The 25,460-nt window shown below is 57.1% G+C and overlaps 1 protein-coding gene across 1 annotated transcript in view; it reads left to right on the top strand.

Moving 5' to 3' along the window:
• TTLL8 (tubulin tyrosine ligase like 8) overlaps positions 1 to 20,869 on the top strand; it is a 58,801-nt gene extending 37,932 nt beyond the window's left edge. Inside the window, exons 10-13 of the mRNA XM_047066889.1 lie at positions 1,591 to 1,834; positions 3,830 to 4,265; positions 4,866 to 5,346; positions 20,529 to 20,869. Coding sequence (XP_046922845.1) covers positions 1,591 to 1,834; positions 3,830 to 4,265; positions 4,866 to 5,346; positions 20,529 to 20,869 — 1,502 coding nt within the window. The remainder of the gene's footprint in view (positions 1 to 1,590; positions 1,835 to 3,829; positions 4,266 to 4,865; positions 5,347 to 20,528) is intronic.
• The last annotated feature ends 4,591 nt before the right edge of the window (positions 20,870 to 25,460 follow it).

Below are 25,460 nucleotides of genomic sequence, written 5' to 3'. Positions count from 1 at the left end.
TTAACTAGGATGTTCCCAAGTTAAACTGGGCTGGAGTTTCTTTTTTTATATCACCTCTCCCAATGTGCCAGCTGCTAGGACAGATTGAGGACTTCCATGTCAAACAACAGTGGAACTCCTGTCACTTGGTTATTTTTTAAAACTCACCTGTGAGCACCCGTCTCTGTTGGAGACACGTCCTTAACGCCTGTAACTTTTGTCTGTGGTTTTTGTCCGATGGGCTCAGGTTTTGCACCTCATTTTGTGTTGTAGCTATGACTGTGTTCTCTTTATTCCTAGTGGTGAATACTGTGTGTTCTTTTTTAAAAACAGATTTTCAAGGTTTTAAAATCTTAATTGTGCTTGTAGAGAACCAACCTTAGGTTGCAGTTTTCCAATTTCCTGTGAGGGATTTTTTTACCCCCTTGGCTCTGACTTTAATGCTACGCCTATTTATTTCCAGTCTTTCTTGTACAATAAAAGCCTTAAGTCTATGAAATTTCCTCCAAAGATGGTGCTCGCTGCAACCCCCATCTTGTTAGTGTTGTAGGGTGTTCTCACTCTCCTGAGTGTCTAAGTAGACTTCCCTTTTTTGTTTGGATACTTCATTTTCCCCTTGAGTTATTCGAAGCGTTTTGTTGTTTCAAATTCATAAGTGGTTAATTTTTATGAGACTTAAAAAGCTTCATTAAGTTGTGATGCTACTGCATTTGGTCCTGCACCTCTGGGCCTGCGCCCACTCTCCCGGAGGGCCTCCTCCCCTCCAGGCTGGGCCCTCCCCTCCAGGCTGGCCCAAGGGCTCCTCCCCTCCGCGCTGGCCCCTCCCCTCCGGGCTGGCCCCTCCCCTCCAGGCTGGCCCAGGGACTCCTCCCCTCCAGGCTGGCCCAAAGGCTCCTCCCCTCAGTGCTGGCCCCTCCCTTCCGGGCTGGCCCCTCTCCTCCAGGCTGGCCCACGGGCTCCTCCCCTCCGGGTTGGCCCCTCCCCTCCGGGCTGGCCCCTCCCCTCCAGGCTGGCCCCTCCCCTCCAGGCTGGCCCAGGGGCTCCTTCCCCTCCAGGCTGGCCCCTCCCCTCCAGGCTGGCCCAGGGGCTCCTTCTCGGGCTCTATCCTGAGCCTGATCTTGCCACTAGCACCTGTCTGCTCCCTCCAGTCCATCAGGCCCGACCTTCCTCCCACTGTAGAGCGTGGAGCCTGCTTGGGATTCTCTCTCTCTCTCTCTCTCTCTCTCTCTCTCTCTGTCTCTCTCTCTCTCTGTCTCTGTCTCTTTCTCCATTTCCCCCACTCACTTGCTTTCTCTCTCTTTCAAATAAAAAGACAACAAATGGTGACAGATTATCTTTGTCACTGTGATAAAAAAATAAAAGTGTCTCTGTCCCCATCTCTGCCCCTCCCCACTCTTGTGTCCTCCGTTGAGTCTTGTGTCCTCTGTTGGGCTGGCCCCCTGCTGGGAGAGCGCGGGGGATGCTCTGGTTGTGGCCCTCGCGTGAGGACAGAGCCTGCCTGGCTGCCCAGCTGTGCTGTCTCCTGGTCCTGGATCAAAGCCGCCTTGGGTCTCGGGGCTGAACCGCGCCCACGTGTGCCGTGCCCCCGGGCTGAGCGCGGACCTCTTGCAGACATAGTGTGCATGAACCGAGTGGAAGACATCTTGCAGCTGGTGACCGCAGACCACCCGTCCGCCAAGGACAACAAGTGGGTGGTGCAGAAGTACATCGAGACGCCGCTGCTCATCTACGACACCAAGTTTGACATCAGGCAGTGGTTCCTGGTCACCGACTGGAACCCCCTGACCATCTGGTTCTACAAGGAAAGCTACCTGCGGTTTTCAACACAGCGCTTCTCCCTGGACAACCTGGACAGGTCAGTCGGAGCGTCAGCCCAAGGGGGCGCGTTGGGCGCAAGGGGTGCGCGGTGGGCGGGGCGCCAGGCCACGTTTGCCGGCACCCGTCACCGCCTGAGGCACCACTGAGGAAACCGAGGCTCGGGTAGGTTAAGTGATCTCCATCCCCAAGGGGCAGGCCCAGGCCGACTGTCCTTCAGAGCCAGTGCTCTGCACCCCCGTGATGTGGGTGTCTTCTCCAGGAAATCCTAAAAGCACCATTGCCATGTGCCCACGAGGTGCCAGCCGGCCTGGGCATGGCGTCTCCACAGCGGGTCCAGAGCCACCCTCGTGGCGGCGGCTGCACCCTCTGCTAGGAGGGCTGGGTGGCCGGCCGTGTTCCCACGCACACCCCCAGCTGGCCATCTGGGTGTGCATACCCGCCCGCCTCGCTGGCCGTCTCTCTCTGGATCCGCCCGACACGCAGGCCAGGGCACTTTTGGAGGTTCCCAGGGCACATGTGCTTGTGCCAGCCCCTCAAGCCCCTTCAGTAGTCCCTGCCGTGCCTCCTCTTTGTGAGTCCCAGAAGCCCTGGGGTGGGGGGTGGGGGGTCCTGCAGATGGGTAGGGGGGCTTGCTGGAGCTGCGGGGGAGGTAGGGGTGCAGCCCCTGACGGGGCAGCCCGTGGGATGTGACAATGCCTGAGGGGTCCTCTGAGGCCCCCGGCCGTGCCAGGCGAGTGGGAGCACCTGAGCCAGAAAAGGCCAGAACAGTGTGAGCAGCACCCCAGATGTCAAGGCCCCCGGGGGGCAGGGTGCTGGGGAGGGTGTCTCATGGAGGTGCTGGGCAGAGGCTCCGACATCCAGGAATGGGGTGCCAGGGGTCGGTGACCCCACACTCGCCGGGATCTCCAAGTGGGCAGGATGTGTGTGTGTCAGGGATGGTGAGGGCCTCTTGGCAAAGCCTCAGGAACACGCTATCCTCAAGGCGGAGAATTTCCATGGACTCTGTCCAAACCAAGGGTTCCCTGTTCTGCTTTGTGACCCCGTCGGGCGTGTGGGGCTGGGTGCCTAGGCGTCCTGACCGGGGGCTTTACAGGGGAGCCGTTGAGAATTGGGAGGACTGACCGCTGTTCAGCTACTAAACGGGGCCCCCAGGCTAGGGGCTGTGGGGAGTGGAGGTTCCGGCTGGCCGCTCACGGAGCGAATTCGTCTCTGCCGGGCCAGGGGCTCCTGCACAGGCGAGTTGAGCTCACTGTGCACAAGAGCCTCCTGGGCAGCGAGAGGCCCACGGAGGCCCTTCCAGCCCTCCCGCCCGAGGCCACCTGGCCCCACCAAGCCCTGAGGGAGTGCCTGGCAGAACTCTTGCCCTCTCTGAGCCCCATTTCTCCATCTGGGACCATAGCCCTCGCCCCAGGCAGAAGGAGATTCCCCGAAGTCGTTCTGACAGGGCATCGCCCAGCCTGGGACATGGCGGCAAAAATCAGCGTTGGCACTGTGGGTCGGTCCACCACCCAAACTCCACTGTTTTCGGGTTGCTAGACCCTTCCGTGTGCCTATATCTTGTTTCTTCTGTCTGTCCCATGGAAGTACGACCTATCCGGGGTCACAGGACAGGCTTCACCATCCACATCCAGATGGTTCATCTAGGCCAGGGTATCTGTTTCAAAACCTGTTTGCAACAAGGCAAGAGTGTCAATTAATTAATGAAACTTTTACAGAGACGCTTTTTTCTCACTTTGTCTCACCCGACCAGCTTTTCAAGGGCCCCATGTCCATTGCCAGGTGCAGATGGGGAAACTGAGGCTCTGGGAGCTCTCTGAGCCCCTCCTGCAGCCGCCCTGAGCCAGGGGGCGGGGCCACGAGAGCTGAGTCCCGGAGGGGGGGTGGGCGGTGGCGTGGGGGTCCGTGGGGGGAGGTGTCTGCGCGGGCGTCAGGGTCGGTGGGGCATGAGGGTTTTGGGGGCCTGGGTGGCAGGGTCCGGGTCGCAGGTCCGGAGTCCCCGGGGCCACGGCCTGACCGTGGCCTTGGCTCGCAGCGCCATCCACCTGTGCAACAACTCCATCCAGAAGCACCTGAAGAACGACGAGGAACGCAGCCCCCTGCTGCCCTACCACAACATGTGGACCAGCACCAGGTTCCGGGAGTACCTGCAGAAGAGGGGCCGCGGGGCCGTGTGGGCCAGCGTCATCTACCCGGCCATGAAGCGGGCCGTCGCCGACACCGTGAGGGGGGTGCAGGACCACGTGGAGCCGCGCAAGAACAGCTTCGAGCTGTACGGGGCCGACTTCATCCTGGGCCGCGACTTCCAGCCCTGGCTGATCGAGATCAACTCCAGCCCCACCATGCGCGCGTCCACGCCCGTCACGGCACAGCTGTGCGCCCAGGTGCAGGAGGACACCATCAAGGTGGTGGTGGGTCGCAAGGCTGACCGCAACTGCGACGTCGGCAACTTTGAGTTGCTGTGGAGACAGGTGAGTGGGGGCGGGACGGGGGGGGGGGGGCGGTCGCACCTGCTCCTGCCTGTCCCTCCGTGGCTGCAGCCACTTCAGGCAAACTGGGCAGTGACTCCGGACGCCCCCCACCCCCAGGGGAGACTCCCCCGGCTCCAGCCACCTTTGCTCCTCTCCTCCGCAGCCATCCCCCCGCTCTGTGGCCACCACAGGGAGGGCCCCTGCCTGGACTCGTGGGAGGTCCATGGTGTCCAGACTCCGAATACTAGGCTGTTCCTTTCCAGCCTGCAGTGTCCCCCCTCCTCCCCCCCGATGAAAACCGAGTCGTCCTTCAGGGGTCTTTCCCACGCCCACTCCCTGCTGGGAGTCTTCCTGCCGGCCAGGCCGCGGGGCGGGGTGTTCACTTTGCGGGGCCCTCTGGCTGCCTGGGGAGGACCCCGTGTCCGAGCCTCCTTGGAGCAGGGGGCGGGCGGGGGGAGGGGGGCTGGTGGGCAGCCCAGCCCCAGAGAAGCGCGGCCCGTGCTTCTCCGGCCAGCGGGCCGGCCAGCAGGTGCGGGAGAGGGGAGCACGGGTCTCTGGGCAGGGCCGGCCGCACCCCCAACGCGGCCCTCCTCCTCCCAGCCTGCGGTGGAGCCTCCGCCCTTCCACGGGTCCGACCTGTGCGTGGAAGGCGTTGGTGTGCGCGGAGCCAGGAAGCAGATGCCGCCCGTTTCCGGCGCTGACTGTCCATCCGCGCTCCTGGACCCTCCGCCGCTGAAGGTGCGGTCCCCCTCGGCCGTGCCAGGCCTGGCTCCGGGCCGCCCCCCGACGGCTGTGCGCGGGGACTTGAGGCCGGACGACGCACAGGCGCCCGCTTGCACCCTGCCCGCGCCCCTCGAGAGGCCGGCCGAGAGACGCTGCGAGGCGCAGTCCGCCAGGAAGTCAGCGGTCCCCACTCGTGACTTTCAGCTCGCAGACGGTCAGGCCCCGAAAATCCGCCTTCCCAAAGCCGAGTCCGACAGACGCTCGGGGGCCGACACGGTAAGCGCGCGGGCACGGCCGGCCGTGCTCCCGAGCGTGAAGTCACCGGAGGGCGCCCTGTTTCAGCCGCTCACGCCACCAGGTAGCGCTTGGGGGGCGCCGACACCGCGGGCTGCTCGGGGTGGCCTGCTCCGTGGCCTCCAGGGCGAGGCGGGGGCGGGGAGCGTGTGCCGTGGGGGCACCGGCCCGGGCCTGGGACTGGCCGGGCTGTTGGGGTCGCGGGGTCCCCGCAGCAGCAGTTCCCGGGGCCCCTCACAGGAGCGGGTGGGTGGCCTCTGTGTCGCTCTGTGTGCGGTGTGGTGCGCATCGGGTCCGGACGGGCGCCAGACGGCCACTGGGCTCCTGCATTCGGTTTTCCGAGGTTCCCGACGGAGCCGACCCTGCGTGGCCTGCCAGCCTGTCCTGGGCCCGGGCTCAGGGCACAAGACAGGTGTGGGGCAGCCCCGAGTCTCTGGGGGTGGCCCTGCCGGGTCTGTACCTCAGTGCCCTTCCCCAGAGGGGCCGGAAGGTATGCGTGAGGAAAAGGCAGGAGCCCGGCGGCTGCCACACCCCTGCCTGGTTCAGCTCCTCCTGAAACACACCTGCTGTTCCCTCCACCTGCCTGGGTCTCTGTCTGTCTCTCTCCCCACCCCTCCCTCCCTTTCTCCCCCCCCTTTCACCCCACCCCTCCCTCCCTGGCACCAAAGCGTCCTTGCCGTCCGTCCGTCTGCTGGCTGGCTCTCTCCCCCGGAGTGCAGGTCCCTAATGGCAGCGATCTTCTGCTGTCTTCACCGCTCACCCCGGCAGCTGGGGCTGTGTGGGGGCCCACGGGCGGTGCCCGGTAAGTGTCTGTGGGGCGAAGGCACGGGTTGTCCTTAGCGCTGGCCGGCCTCGGGCGGGAGGACACCCCCCAGTCCCGCCCACTCTCCTCACCTCATGTCCAGTCTGCCACTGAGGCCGCTCGGCCCTCCCGCTCAGCATCTCGCCTCTTTCCGGGTTGTTTGCTGTTACGAAAAAACACAGCGTGCACCTTTCCGCAGGCATCTTTCTAGAAGCGTAGCGTTGAGGGGTGCACACAGCCTCAACTTAGCTGCGGTAACACAGCACTGCCGACGGCTGGCTTAATGACAGAAAGGTGTTCTGTGAACGTCCTGGAGCCCGAAGTCTGGAGCCGAGGTGTTCGCAGGGCCGTGCTCTCGAGGCTGTAGGGAAGAATCCCTCCTGGTCTCGTCCAGCTCCTGCTGGCTGCTGGTAATGCTTGGTGCTCCTTGGCTTGTCCTTGGGCCACTCCAGGCTGCGCCCCGTCCTGACGTGGTGTTCCTTCTCTGTGTCTCTGTGTCCAAAGTTCGCTCTTGGAAGGACACTGCTGTTGGATTGGGGCCCGCCCCCTCCCTCCAGGGTGCCGTCTTAACCTGATGACATCTGCAAAGGCGGTTTCTAAATAATGTCAGATTCACAGGTTCCAAGTGGACGTGACTTCATGGGGAGGGGGTCTTGAACCCGGTACACTGGGCCTTATGAGCACGGCCAAAGGGGCTGCACTCTGACTGCATTCACACCGGGGCCGTGCCTCCTGCTGCTGCCGACACTTGGTGTCAGCATGCGTCTTCGTGTTCGCCTCTGGAGACAGCGCGATGGCGCTCATTTGCATTTTGCTGCTTACCAGTCAGATGGCCCATTTTCAGGCGTGTGTTTGCCCTCCTGAGAAGTACCCACCTGAGCCTTCCGTCCAATTGTCCGTAGACTCTTCTTCCGGAAGGGTCTCTTTCTTCTCGACTTGTAGGAGTGACGTCTATTCTGGATTCTCCTTTGCCGTTGACTGTTGCAAATACTGTCCCCACTTTGTGATTTGTCTTTTTGCTTCCTTATGACACCTTGATTTTGATAAACCCAAGCTGGTCAACCTTTTCCTCTACGGTTGGTGATTTTTGTGGCTGGTACCCTTACCCTGAGCTCATGAAGACAGGCCCCAGTGGCGGCTTCTTCTGGAAGTGCCGCTTGCTCGTGCATTTCGGTCTTTAACGCTCCTGGAGTTGATTTGGCGTGCGGTGTGAGATGGGTTTGATCGCAGTTTTACGGGGCTCCCCACTGTGGAAAGGCCCTCCCCACCTACCTGCAGCTTGCTGCTGTCACGGACGGTGTCCCTGGACTTTCTGGTGAGCTCCGTCGGTCTGTCCGTCTGCCCTGGGCCAGTGCCGCAACGTCCTCGTTACTGCAGCCCACTAGGGCATCGCTGGGCTGGTCAGGCAAGTCCCACGATCTTGTTTTTCTTCCTCAGAAATGACTCTGCTCTTCTGGACTCTTGACCCCTTTACTTCCATACCAGTTACAGAGCCAGCTTGTCAAGACGCACCAAAAAAAGTTTTACAAACATGTTTAAAGGATTTTTACATTTTAGTTATTTCTGAGAGACAGATGTGAGTGGGAGAGGGGCAGAGAGAGAGGGAGACACAGAATCCGAAGCAGGCGCCAGGCTCTGAGCTGTCAGCACAGAGCCCGACGCGGGGCTCGAACTCACAGACTGCGAGATCGTGACCTGAGCCGAAGTCGGACGCTCAACCGACTGAGCCACCCAGGCGCCCCTGTTTGCACTTTTTTAAAGTTAGATTTAGTCTTATATGTGTTTTTATTTTTGATTCTAGGGTAAGTAGTATTAAAATTTGTGGCTGGTTGATAGAAATGGAATTGATTTTTATGAACTGATTTCTTTTTAATCCAGCCATCTGGCTAACATTTCTATCAATTCTGTTAATATATCTGAAGATTATGTTTATTTCTCTGAATAATTTTATTTCTTCTGAATAATCTGAAGACTATTATTATTTCTCACATACACAGTTCTGTCATCTGAAGAGTTTTCTTTTTCCTTGCCATCATTATACCTTTTGTATCTTTTTCTTTTTTTTTTTTTAATTTTTTTTTCAACGTTTATTTATTTTTGGGACAGAGAGAGACAGAGCATGAACGGGGGAGGGGCAGAGAGAGAGGGAGACACAGAATCGGAAACAGGCTCCAGGCTCCGAGCCGTCAGCCCAGAGCCCGACGCGGGGCTCGAACTCCCGGACCGCGAGATCGTGACCTGGCTGAAGTCGGACGCTCAACCGACTGCGCCACCCAGGCGCCCCTGTATCTTCTTCTTTACTGCGCTGTGTACAACTTCCTTCATTCACTGCAGCTCAGGCGCATATGCTCTGGTTGGTCATAATCCTTGGTTCATGGCATAGTTTCATGGTTTGTCCTTACATGGCCCATTCTTATTCAGATTGTCTTAAAAACATACTTAGAACCAAACAGTATCTGCACCCACCCGTCTCTGGCACCCCTGTCTTCCTGAATCACCGCTGAGGGGACCATTCTCCTTTTGTTGCATCTATCGGTATTCTTCAAAGATTTTTCATTTTAAGCTGTTTTTACTTCTTTAAGAAGGGCATCGCGCTTACACGTTCGCCAAATATCAAATTGCTAAAATTCATCTGTGCTGCTGAATCTTTACTGTAGCTCATTTCTTTGTGCAACTATCTCACAATTATTCTTCCGTGTTCCTGTGTTGTGTATTTAGATCGTTTCCAGGCTTCGCTGTTGCGATCGATGACTCTTGGAACATTCTTGCATGTGTCTCTTGTGCACAAGTGAGTGTTTCTTGTGAGTAGATGCTTCCGAACGGGATTGCTAGCTCATTTTCACCAACCAAATGGACCTAAGAAAGCAGTCTTGTTGTGATCTTGATTTACATCTCACTGGTTGTGTTAAATATCTCAGTGTGCGTTTGTTAATTATGTAAAATTCCTCTTCTGGGAAATATCTGTTCATCTCTTTTGCCTGTTTTTCTGTAGGGTTGTTACGCTCGTAGTATCTGTTGTGAACAGTTTCTCCCAGTTTGTAACTGCATTTTCAGTGTTTTAAAGGTATCTTTTGATGAAAACTGTGAATTTTAATGTGGCCAAAGCTATCAATATATATTTTTAAAAGTCAGTGCTACTTTTGTCTCGAGAAACTCAGGGGCGCCTGGGTGGCTCAGTCGGTTAAGCGTCCGACTTCGGCTCAGGTCATGATCTCGCGGTCCGTGAGTTCGAGCCCTGTGTCAGTCTCTGTGCTGACGGCTCAGAGCCTGGAGCCTGTTTCAGATTCTGTGTCTCCCTCTTTCTCTGACCCTCCCCTGTTCATGCTCTCTCTGTCTTAAAAATAAATAAACATCAAAAAAAGAAAGAAAGAAAGAAACTTTTCCTTAGGGAACCTGGATGGCTGGTTGGGATTCTCTCTCTCCCTCTCTCTCTGCTCCTCCCCTACTCTCATTCTCTCTCTCTCTCTCTCAAAAGAAATAAACTTTTTTAAAGAAAAAAGATAATTTTCCTTACCGTGAGGTTTAAAAGATTATCTACATTTATTATTAAGAGTTTCAAGTTTTGTCTTTGACATATAAGTCCTAACCTATCTGGAGTTGATGTTTGACTATGGTGTGGTAACAATCAAATTTTATCTTTGGGGCGCCTGGGTGGCTCAGTCGGTTGAGCGTCTGATTTCGGGTCAGGTCATGATCTCACAGCTCATGAGTTTGAGCCCTGCATAGGGCCTGGAGCCTGCTTCAGATTCTGTGTCTCCCTCTGTTTCTACCCCTCCCCCCCACACACACACACTCTCTCTCTCTCTCTCAAAAATAAATAAACATTTAAAAAATTTTAATTTAAAAAATTTATTTGAAAAATTTTATCTTTCTCCATAGGAATAACAACTTTGTTTCATTTATTTGTTGAAAAATGCCTTTCTTTCCCACTGTGAACTGACATCTCACTCTGTACATGCATGGGTCTGTCTCTGGAGTGTCTGTTCTATTCCACAGATGAATCTGCACCACCCCCCCCCAAGGTTGTACTGTCTTCACATCTGAGGGACAATTTGCCTCTCTGCCCATCTTCCTAAGGGTTCTGGTCCTTCTTGGATTCATTCCCTTCTATATAAATATCATAATTGTTTTTATCAAGTTCCACCACAAATCCTATTGAGATTTTGATTGGATTTGCGTTGAATCCCTAGATCAATTGGGGGGAAATTGACAAATTAATGAAATCTTATCTTCCTACCAATGAGCGTGATATATTTCTCCATTTACTTATGTCTTCTTTAAGTTTCACAACGTACCCAATAGAGATTGTGTCCATCTTTCATTAGGGTTATTCTTACTACCCTGATAGTCTTGTAGCTGCATGTGGTGTAATTTTCTCATTGCTGGCTGCTGGTGTGTAGGATGTAACTGCCTTTCATATTTTAATTTTCTATACTGCCACATTTCTAAACTCTCTCATGGTTTCTAAAAATGCGTACGTATATTCTGAGTTTTCTACATGAGTAATTCTATATCACGTGCAAATAGCTTCATACCTTCCATTCCACCCTTGTCTATAATTTCTTTGTCTTGTCATATTGTGCTGGCTAGAACTTCCTATACAGTGTTGGGTATTATTTTTGAATTCCTGATTTTTAAGTGAACGTTTCTAACATTTCCTCATTGATAATGACGTTTTTCCTAGGTCTTTGTAAGTCATGGCTATAAATGTAAATGTATCGACACTCTAACATGTTAAAGAAGTTTCGAATTCTTACCAATTATTACTCTAATTCTTTATAATTATTCTAATTTCTTTCAAATTTGTATTGTATGTGATGAATTTTCTCAAAACCTTTTTTTGCGTCTGTGAAGTTATCATCAGCTTTTTCTCCTTTGTACCGTTAAAGTAGTGATAACATCAATTGGTTTTTTAACTTTGTTTGATGTTGGACTTGACGTACGGCTGGAATTTTTTTTTTCTCACGTGTAGTTAAAATTCATTCTCAACCAAAATTTATTCACACTACTATTTCTTGGCATTTACGTCATTTCTGATTCAGACGATTACAAATAGCGCTGCTATGACTGCTCTCCAGCCTGGGGAACACACATCTACTCCGTTCCGTCGCCACGGAACGCGGAGTCTTGGATTCAGCTTTGGCAGGCGCTCCTAAGGAATTTCCCAGAGCGAATGTGCCAGTTTACATCCACAACGACGTGAGGGCATTCCAGTGGCTCCGTGCTCCTACCAACACTAGCTGTTGTCTTTCGATCTGGGCCATTCTGTAGACGAGCCGTGGCTTCACGTCGTAGCTTCGGTTTGCCTTCCCTGATGACCAATGAAGTCCGGCACCTTTTCCTATTTATGTTCCATTTGAACATACTCTGGTGAAGTGCCATTTTTGCATTTGGACAATGTTTTTGGTTATTCTACTCCTATTGGCTTGCAGGAGTTCTCTAGATACTCCAGGTTCAAGTCCCTCGGTGGGTTTATCCATTAAAAAGATCTTCAAGGCACCTGGGTGGCTCAGTCTGTAGCCCATGTGACTCTCCATCTCAGGGTTTTGAGTCCCACGTTGGGTGTAGAAATTACTTTTGTACTTTTATTTTATTTTTATTTTTTGAGAGAAAGAGAGCACGGGCAGGGAAGAGGGGCAGAGGGAGAAAGAATCTTTTTTTTTTAATGTTTATTTACTTTTGAGAGACAGAGACAGAGTGCAAGACAGAGTGCAAGGCAGAGAGAGAGGGAGACACAGAATCCGAAGCAACTCCAGACTCCGAGCTGTCAGCACAGAGCCCGATGTGGGGCTCGAACCCACAAACCGTGAGATCATGACCTGTGCCGAAGTCAGACGCTTAACCGACGGAGCCCCCCAGGCGCCCCTGGTTTTTCAATGAGGTTCCTGCAGGAATCACGCTACACAGCAAAGGCACCTTTCTCCCCTACCCCATTGGCATTTATCCAGCAAGCATTTATTTTTCACGTGTCTTCGGGTCAGCTGCAGCAATGCTGGGTTCAGCTGGGGAACGCTGATCTGGGCTCCAGCCTGCAGGTTGGTTCAGATTTGCTCCACGTGTCTCCTCCTCCTGGGATCCGTGGCTCCCCAGGGCGTCTTCTTCACGCGGCAGGTGGTATCAGCGTGAGAGAGCAAGCCAAACCATGCAGGCACCTGGAAGCTTCTATCACAGCTGCACACATGGCACCGGCCAGACTCAAGTCAGTAGGCGAGGAAGGACACTTACGACAAGAAGGAGGAGGAGGAGAGGAGTGAATATGTTCTGAACAATAGCCAAATGTACAACAGTGCAATGTCTTGGTCACCAGTATTCACTTACCTTCTACAGAAAAGATACGCTCACCGCCTCCCGCTCCACAAGTGTCCCAATCACGGTGTCGGGCTCCAAGTCCCAGACGTGACGATCCTACATCTTCTGGATTCTACATCCTCTCTCCTTCCTCCGGATAGCCATGAGCCACAAAGACAGATCTGGCCTGGGATTCACTTGGCCCGTGGCTGTTTCATGGATGCTGGCAGAAGACATGAGATTCCTAGATCAGAGACAAAGGACATTATTATTCTCTGCACAGCACGGGTAGCAGCACGTCTATGACAGTCCCACGAAGATGATGTGATATGGCCCAGGTGTGTGCTGCACACCGTGTGTGTGTTGTGTCACTGATTCGGGGAATCCGCCACTTTGGTTTTTTTAATGTTTGTTTATTTTGAGACAGAATGCACGTGTGCAAGTGAGTCGGGGAGGGGCAAAGAGAGGGAGAGAGAGAATCCCAAGCAGGCTCTGTGCTGTCAGCGCAGAGCCCCACGTGGGGTTAGATCCCACCGAGCGTGAGATCATGACCTGAGCCCGCTGAGCCACCCAGGCGCCCCTGCTGCTTTAGTAGCAAGCAGTAAGCAAGCCTGTTCTCGGTCTGGAGGGAGGGAGCATCTCGTCCCTCAGGACTGCTCACTGCAAACAGGACCCTGAGGAATGGCCCCGGTAAAGGGCAGTCAGGGCCTTGCATTCCTGGCACACCCAACAAAGCGTGTAGGGTGCTCAAAAGACCCGTGGAGGACCGTCCCTCCCAACAATCCCCCCATCGGTCCTCGGCCTCTGGCGAGTTTTGACACGAGTGTCCACTCTACTGGCCGCTCAGACTAGTCTGGCCGACAGACTGACACCAAATCCGTTCAACTTGTCTGGTACGTGTTTGTTCAAGGCTGCCTTCGTCAGGCTCCAGGTGGCGGGAAGAGGCCCGCCTGCGGCGCTGACCTCAGCCGTGTCCTCCACACCCAGGACTCGCGTGCGGTGGGTCCCAGGGTCCCAGGGGGCACTGGCGGGTCTTATTTCGGACCGTCAGGGCACAGTCCGTGGCAGACCTGTTACTCACCAAGACCCACACGACGGAGTCGAGACCGACCTCTGATCTTTGATGTCATTGCCAACATGGGGTGCAATAGACGGGCTGAAAAGCAGCCCCCCACGCCCCCGGAGAAGCTTCTGTCCGCTCGGCTCCCACCCTTCACGCACGGCCTGGAGAGCACAGGTCTCTCCAGTTGGGCTTTGCCGTTAAACTTGCTTCGGCTGTGCCACATGGGCCGTGTGGCTGAGACGCTGCACCTTGGTGGCCGTGCCTGCCATAACCCAGCTGGTTTCACAGCCCACGGATGGAGGTGGGAGACCCAGTGGCGGGTCACACCCAGTCACAGCCGCTGCTAGACGGTGCCTCTGGGCCGCACGCCGGGTCTGCAGGACGGACAGCACCCGACGGCCCCATCCTGCACCTCCAGGCTCTAAGAGCTCCCCGCAGGTGCATGCTCCTGTCCCCCATCCATGGCCACAAAATCAGTTCTCCTTTTCTTCCGCCATCCCTTACTCCCTTCTGGAACATTCATCTGAAGGGCCAGGGCTACTGGGGATGGACCCTGTTTTGGTGCTCAAGGACCCTGCCGCCCCCACAGGAGAATCCGGGCGGCAGAGCCAGAACTAAGCCCTCCTGGGGCCCAGCTGCCAGCGGAGGGTGCAGAGACCCGGCGGCCTGGGGCAAGCTCCGTGCCCAGCAGCGAGGAGATGGCCGCGTCCCCCGGAGGGGGCGAGGAAGCAGGGCGCGGGCCCAGCACCGACTGCACAGTACCACACGGGTGGCAGGCGGCCTGGGGTGCCACCGAACACCCCAACAGTCGCCTGTTGCTGGTTGCCAAGGCGACAAAAGGCACACCACCGCATGCTGGCTCGGGGGTCGGCAAACCGCAGCCTGTTTCCACGTGGCCTGTGGGCCGGGAGTGGTCTTTACCTTTGTAAAGGGTTGTAAAAAAATAAATACGTACAAGAGCGAAGAGGCGACAGACTTCCCTCTGTCCCTGTCACGGCGTCTGCTGCCCCCTCCACAGATGGCGACCGAAACCCAGCTTGCTGCCCCCGAGCACTCCTGCCGCTGCCGCAAGCGGACCGAGGGGATCTTCTGCCTCCTGAGTCACCGCAGCCGAGCCTCACGCTTTGCCGCCACCTTGCACAGGTGTCCCTTCCGGGGCAGGACACGTCCCCACCGCCCGCCGGCTGTCCCCAGGCCAGCGCCACCTGTCCGGGGCTTCTCTCCGTTCCGGGCACCGCAGAGTGAGCCAGGAGTCCGCGGTGAGCATCCCACGCGGCCAAGGGCTCCGGCTCGCGGGACAGAAGCCAGCGTGTCCCTGCCACGGGGCGGCAGATCGGCTGCGCCGGGAGGGCTCTGTGCAGGCTAGCCCCGGGCTTCCGGGCCACCAGCCGGGCCACCGGCCAGCTCCACGAGACCCCTCGTCCTCCCGGCAGGTCTGTGTTCCCAGCCAGCCGGCCAACCGAGCGGTGTGCCTACAGCCTTCGCTGCACCGCGACCCTGGGCCACGGCGGGTCCCCAGCAGGCGGGAAGCACATTGTGTTCAGGAGCTATTCTCGGTCCCCTGCATTTCCGCAGAGATCTCAGAATCAGCCTGTCGACTCCGAAGGAAGGAAGGAAGGAAGGAAGGAAGGAAGGAAGGAAGGAAAGAAGGAAGGAAGGAAGGAAGGAAGGAAGGAAGGAAGGAAGGAAGGAAGGAAGGAAGGAAGGAAAGGGAGAGAAGTTGCTGGGGTTCTGTCTGGGATCACCTTGAATCTGCAGGTCACTCTGGGGAGAACTGATGCCTTTCTCATATTGCGTCTTTCAGACCGCGATCACGATCTGCTCCTTTTAACTGAGGCTTCTCCTCTCGGCTGTGTTCTGTGTGTTGGCGGTAGGGGTCTGGCACGTACTTCGCCGGGGTTCTTTCCCCGGGCATCGGTGGCTTTAGTGCCGTAGCAAACGGGACCTCTGTTTACACCACGTTCTCGAGGCACGGCATGCACACGGTGAGAGCAGGTCTTGCACAGACACCTGCACCACCCCCGCCCGGGTGAGGGGTCCCCGCTGCGGGAAGCCCCCGCGTCCCGTTCTGCACTCCGGCCGTCGGCGACAACCGCTACCCGCTGGTCAGCACGGATGGCTTCCCACCGCGCGCTCACGCCGCCTGTCGCACCCGGCCTGTCGTGCGTCTGCCACGCGGTGGCGCGCTCGCTGTCCCCGCGGAGGTCCGGGGGTCCGCCCGCCGCGCCTGCGACGGCCGGGGGCCTGCGTCCCGTTCGGCGCGGCCGTGAGGGCGCCGGTCTGTGTGGACGCCAGAGGCCGGTCCTCCTGCTTTGCCGGCCACCGCGAGGCTCACCCTTGGCTTTGGAAGAAACCGCCCGTTTTCCGCCGTGGGCCCGACGCTCCGGGCTCCCTCCCGCGTCTGTGACTTCTGGCTGCCGCACATCCTCGCCCACCTCGGTATCGTGACCCTTAGGTGTGCGGCCGCTCTGGTAGGCGTGCTTTGTGTTCCCCTGGCGACAAATCGCGCTGGACACGTCGCCCTGTGTTTGCTGGCTCTGCAGGCGTCCTTGTGACGTGCCCGTGGCTGCCGTCTGCCCACTTTTAAATTAGGTCGTTTGTCTCATTATTTATTTGGCGCTTTTCATATAGGCCGTCAGGTCTGTGTATTGAGAATCGTTTCTCCGAGTCAGTGGCCTGCCCTTTCGCTTTCTGGGTGACGCCGTCTGAAGGCTAGAAGTATTTCACGGAGCCTAATTTGTCAGCTTTTCCTTTTGTGACAGGGCCCTTGGCATCTCGTCTGAAATGGCTTCGCCCACGCCCAAGTCGTAGAGATGCTCTCCAGTGGCTCCTTCTGGAAGCCCCGTGGCTTTGACCTTCACAGTTCGATCTGTCATCCATCCTGAGTTAATTTTCGCGCGGGGCGGGAAGGCGCCAAGGTCCGTGTGGTTTTCGTAGCGACGGCCAGCGGACCCGGCGCCGTTCCCGAAAGGGCTGGCTTCTCCGCCCTGAACTGCTTGGCGCCTCGTCGGAAACAGACTCTCCGGAACGAGTTCTGGCTCCTCTGTGCTGTGCTGTTTCAGCTTACCTTTCCTTGTGCCAACGCCACGCTTCGTCACTGTCTCCACTAGTTTGGAAAACTGTTCTGGAATGCGAGAGGGCAAGTTCTCCCGCACGATTTCCTCCTCAATGCTGCCCTGGCTGTTCTGCGTCTTTGGGTTTTTCTGGTTTGTTTTGTTGTTTTCTCTACAAAAATCTTTGTTTTAACATTTAAAAGAAAGCTATTCTCTGTCTTTTGAATTTTCCTATAAATTTGGCCACCCGCTTGCACATCGCTCCAAGAAAGACCTGGGGGGCTTTTGACTGCGATTCCATCAAATCTGCAGGTCATTTCGGTACGGAGACGTCCAGCGTGAGGCGTGACGCGTCCCAGGCCACCTACATGCTCCTTGGGTTTCCTCTGCGAAGTCTTAGCGCAGAGGTTTTTTTTTTTAATTTTTTTTTTAACGTTTATTTATTTTTGAGACAGAGAGAGACAGAGCATGAGCAGGGGAGGGGCAGAGAGAGAGGGAGACACAGAATCTGAAACAGGCTCCAGGCTCTGAGCTGTCAGCCCAGAGCCCGACGCGGGGCTCGAACTCCCGGACCGTGAGATCATGACCTGAGCCGAAGTCGGACGCTCAACCGACCGAGCCACCCAGGCGCCCCTAGTGCAGAGTTTTTAAGTCAAACTTACTCAGATGTATTTGATATATTCTTGATACTTTTATAAATGTATTCTATAAATTTTGATACTTTTATAAATGGTGCTTTTTTATCTTTTTTTTTTTTTGGTGAGAATATATAAAATCTATTCTCTGACAAATTTCAGTTATTCCATACAGCGTTCTCAGCTGTAGTCACCGTGTCTTACACGACATCCTCAGACCGTAGTCATCTGTGTGTGGACCCTTTGACCAGCCTCTCCCTGTGTCCCCTGCACCCAGCCCCTGGCAGCCACTTTTCTGCTCTGTTTCTGGGAGTTTGACGTTTTTCTTTTGAGATTCCACTCGCAAGTGTTACAAATGGCGTTTTAAATTTTATTTTCCAATTCCTTGCGCCAAGGTATAGAATATTCCATTGTTTTTTGTACATCGACACTATAGCCCAAAGTGCTGGTAAATTCACTTCTTGGTTCTCGTAGTTTGTAGATGCCTTTGGATTTTCCACAGAACCACATCACCCCGTGTCTTCCTCTCTCGCCTTTAGGCCTTTGTTTCTCGTTCTTGCCTCGTTGCACTGAGAACCTCCGGTAGTGAGAGTGGGCAGGAACCCACCCGGGTGCCGGCCGCGGAGTCTCCATGCACACCTCGTCACGTCAGTCAGACGCGGCTCCCGCCGCCCCCTTGTTTGCTGAGTGGTCTTCCCCTCCTTCCTCCATCCTGCCCCCGCCCTCCCTCTTGGTCCCTCCCTCCCTCCTTCCTCCCTTCTCCCCTTCCTCCCTTCCTTCCTCCCTTTCTTCCTTCCTCCCTCCCTCCCTCCTTCCTTCCTTTCCTTCCTCCCTTCCTTCCTCCCTTTCTTCCTCCCTTTCTTCCTCCCTCCCTCCCTCCCTCCTTCCTTCCTTCTTCCTTCCCCCTTCCTTCCTCCCTTTCCTTCCTCCTTTCCTTCCTCCCTTCCTCCCTCCCTCCCTCCTTCCTCCCCCCCTTCCTTCCTTCCTTCCTTCCTTCCTCCCTTTCTCCCTCCCTTCCTTCCTCCTTCCTTCCTTCCTCCCTTTCTCCCTCCCTTCCTTCCTCCTTCCCTCCTCCCTCCCTCCTTCCCTCCTTCCTTCCTTCCTCCCTCCCTTCCCCCTTCCTTCCCTTCCTTCTTCCTTCCCCCCTTCCTTCCTTTCCTTCCTTCCTCCCTTTCTCCCTCCCTTCCTTCCTCCCTCCCTCCTCCCTCCCTCCGTCCTTCCTCCCTCCTCCCTTTCTCCCTCCCTTCCCTCATGAATGACACCGAATGTGTCAGGTGATCTCCCTGCTTCTGTTGAGATGATCTTAGTGTTCTGCTGATGTGGCAAATGGTACTGATGGATCCAGGAACGGGAAACCAACCTTCCCCCTTCCCAGCCTCTTCCTGTCTATGGCGGGATGATGCCACTGTCACCTTTGTTCCTGACACTGGTTACCCGCCCCTGCCCTCATCAGTCAGGGTTTTGTCAGCTTTCACTCGGCTTTCTCAGAGAACCGGTATTTTGTTCAACTTCGTATTTCCCATTTTGCTTACTTTTGTTTTTACCTTTACTATCCGATTTGTTCCCTTAGTAACTTCTCTAGCTGGACGGGTGGCTCATTAATTTGCAACGTTTGTTTCCAATACATGCATTTAAGAATCTGTTTCTCTTTATTTTCTACTGTAACTGCATCCGAAAATTGTTGAATATCGTATTTTTTGTACTGTTTGGTTCAGTATTTTCTGATCTCCATTACAGTTATTTCTTTAATCTTTCATTATTTAGAAATTGGTTTCCTATCAATGTGTTAGCATCTGGTTTTATAGTTAGCTTTTGTTTTCTTGTTAGCGTAACTGTATCTCGACCAGAGACTAGGGTCTGTCTCACTACAAAACTCGGGCACTTGTGGTAAGTTGCTTTGTGTGGTCATTTTTTGTCAGTGCTGCTCAGTGCTCAAAAATAATGTGAACCCTGCAATTGTCGGGTAAAGTGGGATCAGGTTTGTTCATTGTGTTGTTCAAATCTTTTGTATTATTAACCGAGTTGTTTTTTGTTTTTGTTTTTGTTTTTGGTTTTTTTTTTGGTCTGCTTTTTCTATCAACTGTTAAGCAAAGTACAGTAAGAATTTTGGGGAACGTATCTGTCTCTCATAATTCTGTCCACTTTTGCTTTATATTTTTTGGACTGTGATTGATTTTATTTTGGTTAGAATTTGCCTGGTGTATCTCTTCCTTTCAACCATTCTCTAACCTTATATTTTACCTATTTCTCTGCATAAAATTTGACTTTTTAATTTTTTTTAATGTTTACTTTTGAGAGAGACCGACTGTGAGTGGCAAAGGGGCAGAGAGAGAGGGAGACACAGAATCTGAAACAGGCTCCAGGCTCTGAGCTGTCAGCACAGAGCCTGAGGCGGGGCTTGAACTCGGGAACGGCAAGATCAATACCTGAGCCGAAGTCGGATGCTTAATCTACTGAGCCACCCAGGCGCCCCTAAAATTTGATTTTTTTAATCCAGATATTGACAACACTCTTTTAAGTGATGCATTTAATATTGACGTTTTCTGTGATCATTTACACACGTGTATCTGTATATTCTGTAGTAATCTATTATTGCATAACAGACTAATCCAGAAGTTAAGCAACAGGGCCCCTGGGGGGCTCAGTCGGTTAAGTGGTTGAGTGTCTGACTCTTGGTTTCGGCTCGGGTCGTGATCTCACAATTCACGGGATCGAGCCTCGTCGGGCTCTTCTCTGACGGTGGGGAGCCTGCTTGGGAGCCTCTCTCTCTCTCTCTCCCCCTCCCCCACCTGCTCTCTCTCTCTCAAAATAAACAAACGTTTTTTAAAAAGTTAAAGCAACAAACACTATCCCGTGAGTTTCTGGGGGTCAGGAATCCAAGGGGGGGCCTAACTGTGCAGGGCTGGCCCCCGAGTCTCTCTCACGGGGTCAGGTGCTGGCGGGGCTGTATCCGCAGGCTTGACGGAGGCCGGGCCCACCTCCACGAAGGCCCACTCACGCGGCTGGGGGCCTCAGCGCCTTGCCACGGGGCCTCCGAACTCGGCGGCCAGCTTCCTCCAGAATGGGTGAGCCGGGAGAGCAGGCCGTAGGGAGTGCAAAGTGACGGCGTCCTGCTGGTCCGAGGGCACAGCGGGCAGGAACCTGGAGGCCGACAACTTCACTTACCTGCTTGGATTGTTTTTTTCTTTAGCTGTTCCTTCTTCCGGTTTGGAGGTGATCCGCTCTATTTCTGCTCCTTCAGGGGCTGCCTCAAATTACTAGTTACCAGAGTCTGAAGTTAAGAAAATCGTCGTCTACGCCCGCCCAGCCCAAACGGTGACCCTCCGGCCCGGCAGGTGCCACACCCCTGGTTTCTTGCAGCTGCCGTCTTGCAGCTTAATCCTGTCTTTATTTTAATCCCACTAGGTGTTGTTCTTATCACTGCTTACACGGTCTGGGTCTTTCTGTACCTACCCACGTACATTCCTCTCGCCCTTCATGCCTCCACGCGTCTCAGACTTTCAACATGGACTCTGCTCAAGTCAGCTCTAGAATGTCCCTCGGGCGGGGCCTGGGGGCGGCACGCGCACCCTCCTTTTGGGGCCGCAGAGGTCTTTCTGGCTGGCGCTCCAGAGACGGCTCCTCCTCTGCCGTGGGGTCCCCCCACCCTCGCTCGCTGCCCGGGCCTGGCGGCTGCCTTCCTCCCCAGGAGAGCCCTCTGTTCCGCCCGCCGCGTCCAGCTGTGCTGTCCTTTTTTATCCTCCTAACTGGGACTTCCTTAATCTGCATACTGGTGCCCTAATCAGTTACGGGAAACTCGAAGCCATTGCCTCCTTCCCTGGTGGCTCGATGGTGTTTGTGAAGCCCTGTGGCTCGCCGACCTCCAGACCTCCCGTCCCTCGCTTGTTTGGTCTCTGGAGCGGCCTCCCGACATGTCTCATCAGTGCCTGGTACTCTGTGATCCCGCCCCAGAAATTCTAATTTTAGTTATCTTATAGCTTCACTTTTGAGAAGTTCTGCTTTCTGATAAAGCTATTGGGTCGTATTTGTGGCTCCTTTCCCTGCCGGTGAGCCCCGAACCCACCCAAAGGCACGTAGCTCGCAGTCTGTCGGCTGATGGCCCGTAATTCTCACACTTGAAGTTTGGGGTCAGGCTCTCATACACTTCCTGAGGCTCGCTCACATTTTATTACAAATGCCTCATTTTCTTAAAATAAATTCCTTGTGGGGATTGGGGACTGGTGCCCCCGCTGCCCCCCAGGAAGGCCGCTCGTTTCAAGTCCAAAGCCTGATGCTCTGGGACCCTCACCCCACCCTCACCCCAGCCCGGGGACAAGAAGTTGTTGTGAAAATCTGTTCAGAGGCTAGCTCAGGGTCCGTTTCCTCTGGGATTTCCACGGCACTGCTCAGCACCACGTGGCACTCTCAAAGTCCCCGGGGCGCAGGGCAGGGCAGGGCGGGATATTTTCGTTCACCTTTGCACCTAGGGTGGGTGTCTCTCACCCCTCTTCTGTCCTCCACACCCCATGAGGCCTTGGAACCTTGGGCTCCTGGTGACCCTGGCTGGCAAAGCCCCAGAAGAAAGGCCCACCTGCCCGCAGCCTTGTTCAGATAATTCCTTGCTTTTTGCCAGTGTTTTGTTGCTTTTAAGAAAATGCTTTTCATATTTTATGCCCCAGGTCCGGTGGTTTCCACCGCAAGGGTGGTCGGGACCCCAGACCACCCGTTCCTGAGTGCACCCCATCCAGCCCCCCCCACCTTCCCTTTCACACCCGCAAGATGCCTGAGGCGCGGCTGTCCTGCTGCTTAGCCCTCCCCCCAGCCGGGCCCAGGGCTCAGGGTCAAGGCCTCTCCTTCCAAATCCCAATCCCACTCCCTCCACCCACCTCTGGCTACCAGTCCCTGGCCCCGTCCTCCTTGGCTTGAAGCTGGCCTGGCCTCTGTCCCTTCTGGCCCCAGGGCGGGCTCTGTTTGGCCCTGGGGTGCGTTGGTGGGCAGAGCTGCTGTCCTTGGCCAATGTGCCTGCCTGCACCCCCGCCTCTCACACCCTCGTGTCCCACGCAGGCCCTGGCGTGTCCTGTGGGACAGGCTTGTCCCAGCCCCTCAGGGTGGCATCGTGCCCGGGCTCTGGCTCAGTATCTGCTCGAGGCTCCAGGAAGCCCTCGGCTGCTTTGCATAGGGGTTGGGTGGCCCTGCTCCCACCCACCCCGCCCAGACCCCCGGAGGAGTGACTCAGCACCGGCCATTGGCGGTGGGTGGCTCTGATAGGCGTGGCGTCCCGGCCCGTGGCACTCCTGGGCTGGGCGGCTGCTGGCTGGGGAGTGCCCTGGCCCCCAGGCCAGGAAAGCCTGGGGAGCCCTGCCCTGCCCCTGCACGCTTGCCAGCTGGGCTTCTGGGCCACGGGCAGCCCGAGGGCTGACTCAGGCCTCAGCACAGCGGGGGAGCAGAGGGAGCTTGGCCCAGGCCCACCCCACGCCCTAAAGAGGGCTGGCCAGACCCCTGGGGGCAACCTCGGATCAAAGGCCGGAGGCCAGGAGGACAAAGGCAGAGGGAGCCTGGCCAAGGTTTCAGCTTCTTGGAGACCTTGACTGCCCCCCCACGAAGGGCACACGATGTCGCTTGCCTGCTGGCCTCCCCCATCCTGGGGTGTCAGAGTAGCTGTGTGGTTATCCTGAAGCAGCAGCTTCAGCACAAGGGGATGACCTCTCCGGACGGCCAGCCTGCCCACCCTCACCTGTCACGGACACTGCCGGGCCTCCCGTCCGCAGCCCTGCTGGCCACAGCACCCTCACCCGACAAGGTCACCACCTCCCGGGCCAGCGCGCTGGTGTCCGGGGGGCGGGGGCCAGCACAGAGACCAGCCTGCCTGTGAGGTGGACGGCTCCCCCGGGGGGCCGGTGCCCCCACCCCCAGGCCGCCAGTGGGCAGAACAGCAGCACTGAGACCAGGCCTCGTCTGTCAGCTCCGGCAACCCCCGGCCCCAACGTCCCAGCCTCCCATCGGAGCCCCTCCAGCCACTGGGCTGCCCGGGGCTCCGGGTCCTGACCCAGCACACTGGCAGTGGGCATGGGTGGCTGCCACCCGGCCCTCACCTCTTGACACCCAATTGCGTGCCCACAGCCCATCTTGGTCCAGGCCCAGAGGGGACAGGGTCTGAGCTCAGACCTGCCAGGGCGAGTGGAGCTGGGTCCTTCTGGGCACAGCCTGTGGTGAGGAGGGCTGGGGGGACTAAGGAGGCTAGAGGACAAGCTGGAGACAGTGGCCCCTCTTCAGGCACCAGTGGGAGAGTTCGGGGGAAGAGGGCCAGAGGTCTGGGGTTCCCGCGGCCCCCTCCATGCCCACATGGCCCGGGAACCTCCACCCTTCGCAAGCGGGCTCCTCCCTGGCCTCCTAAGCAAGGGCTGCGGGACATTCCGGGGGCACTAGGCAGGTGCTCCTGGGCCCTGCTCCAAGGGGGGGACACCAAGGCCGGCTATGGGGAGCAGGGTCATGGGTGATAATGGGGCTGTGGGCTCCACGGACTTGAAATGTGCTCATGACCTCTACAGCAAGCCCTCTGCTTGCCTCCCTACAGGTGGAGGGCCAGGGCCGCTGAGCGGGCGCCTAGTCTACCTGGCTAGGACCACCCACCCCTCGGGAGGGGAGAACAGGCAGAGGGTTGTGAGGGCAGATGAGCAGGGCAAAGGGGACAATCCCCAGTCCCCACAGCCTTCACTCCAGGGATGCCCCTAGACACGGTCCCCTTGGCCTTGAGTGTAAGTCTGGGGTTTTCTGAATGCCGGGGAGAGAAGGTTGGGGTCCGTGTGGAAGTGGGTGGACTTGGGAGCCGCTGGGACTGGACTAGACCCTGGCCTTGCCCGGGGTGGCCATGAGGTAGGCGCGCCCTAGGGAGCAGCGTCAGCAACCAGCGAGTGAGGCCAGGGCGCGGTCTTAGGGCAACAGGTCTCTGGGGCCAGCGGGCCTGCTCCGGGGCGGTGGGCGTGACTTCCCGGCCGTAGGGCCGGGGGCTCGGCGGGCGGGCGTGGCCGGCGGCGGGCGGGCGTGGCCGGCGGCGGGCGGGCGTGGCCGGCGGCGGGCGGGCGTGGCCGGCGGCGGGCGGGCGTGGCCGGCGGCGGGCGGGCGTGGCCGGCGGCGGGCGGGCGTGGCCGGCGGCGGGCGGGCGTGGCCGGCGGCGGGCGGGCGTGGCCGGCGGCGGGCGGGCGTGGCCGGCGGCGGGCGGGCGTGGCCGGCGGCGGGCGGGCGTGGCCGGCGGCGGGCGGGCGTGGCCGGCGGCGGGCGGGCGTGGCCGGCGGCGGGCGGGCGTGGCCGGGGCAGGTGGGCGCGGTCTCAGGGCCTCTCTCTCCCCCCAAGGGCTGCCCAGGGACCTCCCAGCGCCCTGCCTAGTGTGCCGCGGCTCGCTGCCGCCCGCCCGGCCCTGCAAGCGCTGCCGCTCCTTCTGCGCCGCGGTCCTGCAGGGCGCCTCCTTCGTGCCCTTGGGCGGCGGGCGGGGCGGCGGCGCGTCGACCCCGTGACGCCGAGGACCAGGACGCCGAGGACTGGGATGGGACAGACGCGCCCTGGCCCCGCGGCCCCTAGAGCGTGGCTGGTTTCTCTGGAAACCGACACATAGATGTGAGACCTTGTATACGGAGCTATCTTAGTGAAATTGTGCGACTTCAGCATGGTATTTCTTACGGACCCCCACCCCATCGCGGCGCCTGCGCCCCACATCCATACACCCACGTACCCCTCCTCCGCCAGAGGAGAACGCCCCGCGCCGCCCTGGGCAGAGGAACACAAACAGCCCCCTGGCGTCCCGGGCTCCTCCAAGGAGCCCCCTCCTCTGGAGCCCCTCCTTGCTGGAAGGCACCCCCCATCCCCCGCCTCCCCTCCCCCCACCCCGTGTCCCAGCCGGAGGTCTCGGGGAAAGCGTTATTTATTCACTCATTTATTCAACAAAAATCTCGCTGTGCTGGTCCAGGTTCTTTGCACCAACCTGGTGCCGAGTGAGGGGCGTGAAGGGGGTGCCCTCCCTGGGTCAGACCCCTCAGAGACAACCACAGTTGGACTTCTGGGCCATCTGGTCATCAGGGGGCCCCTCCGGCTACAGAGGCTCCTAGGAGGGTGGGCCCCTGCATCCTCTCTGGGCCCAAGCTGGGTGTCTCAGCTCCCCCAAGCCTACATGGAACAGTGGGGCTTGTGAGGAAGAACCAGGACCAGTACTTTGTGGACGCGGAGAGTGTCCATAGCCTGCCCTTGCCCCCAAGGCGGGGGGGGGGGGGGGGCGGAGGGAGGGAGTGGGGGCGGTGGGGGGTGGGCATCCCCACCATGCTTCTCCACACCCCCACCCCCGACCACGGTGGCATGTGGTCGGTTGGA

Source organism: Lynx rufus, unplaced genomic scaffold (assembly GCF_022079265.1).
Source record: "Lynx rufus isolate CCGP_SWC_20201006 ecotype Redwood Valley unplaced genomic scaffold, mLynRuf1.p SCAF_7, whole genome shotgun sequence".
Lineage (NCBI taxonomy): Eukaryota > Metazoa > Chordata > Mammalia > Carnivora > Felidae > Lynx > Lynx rufus.
Note: the sequence above shows the minus strand (reverse complement) of the source record. Positions and strands in the feature narration are given on the sequence as shown.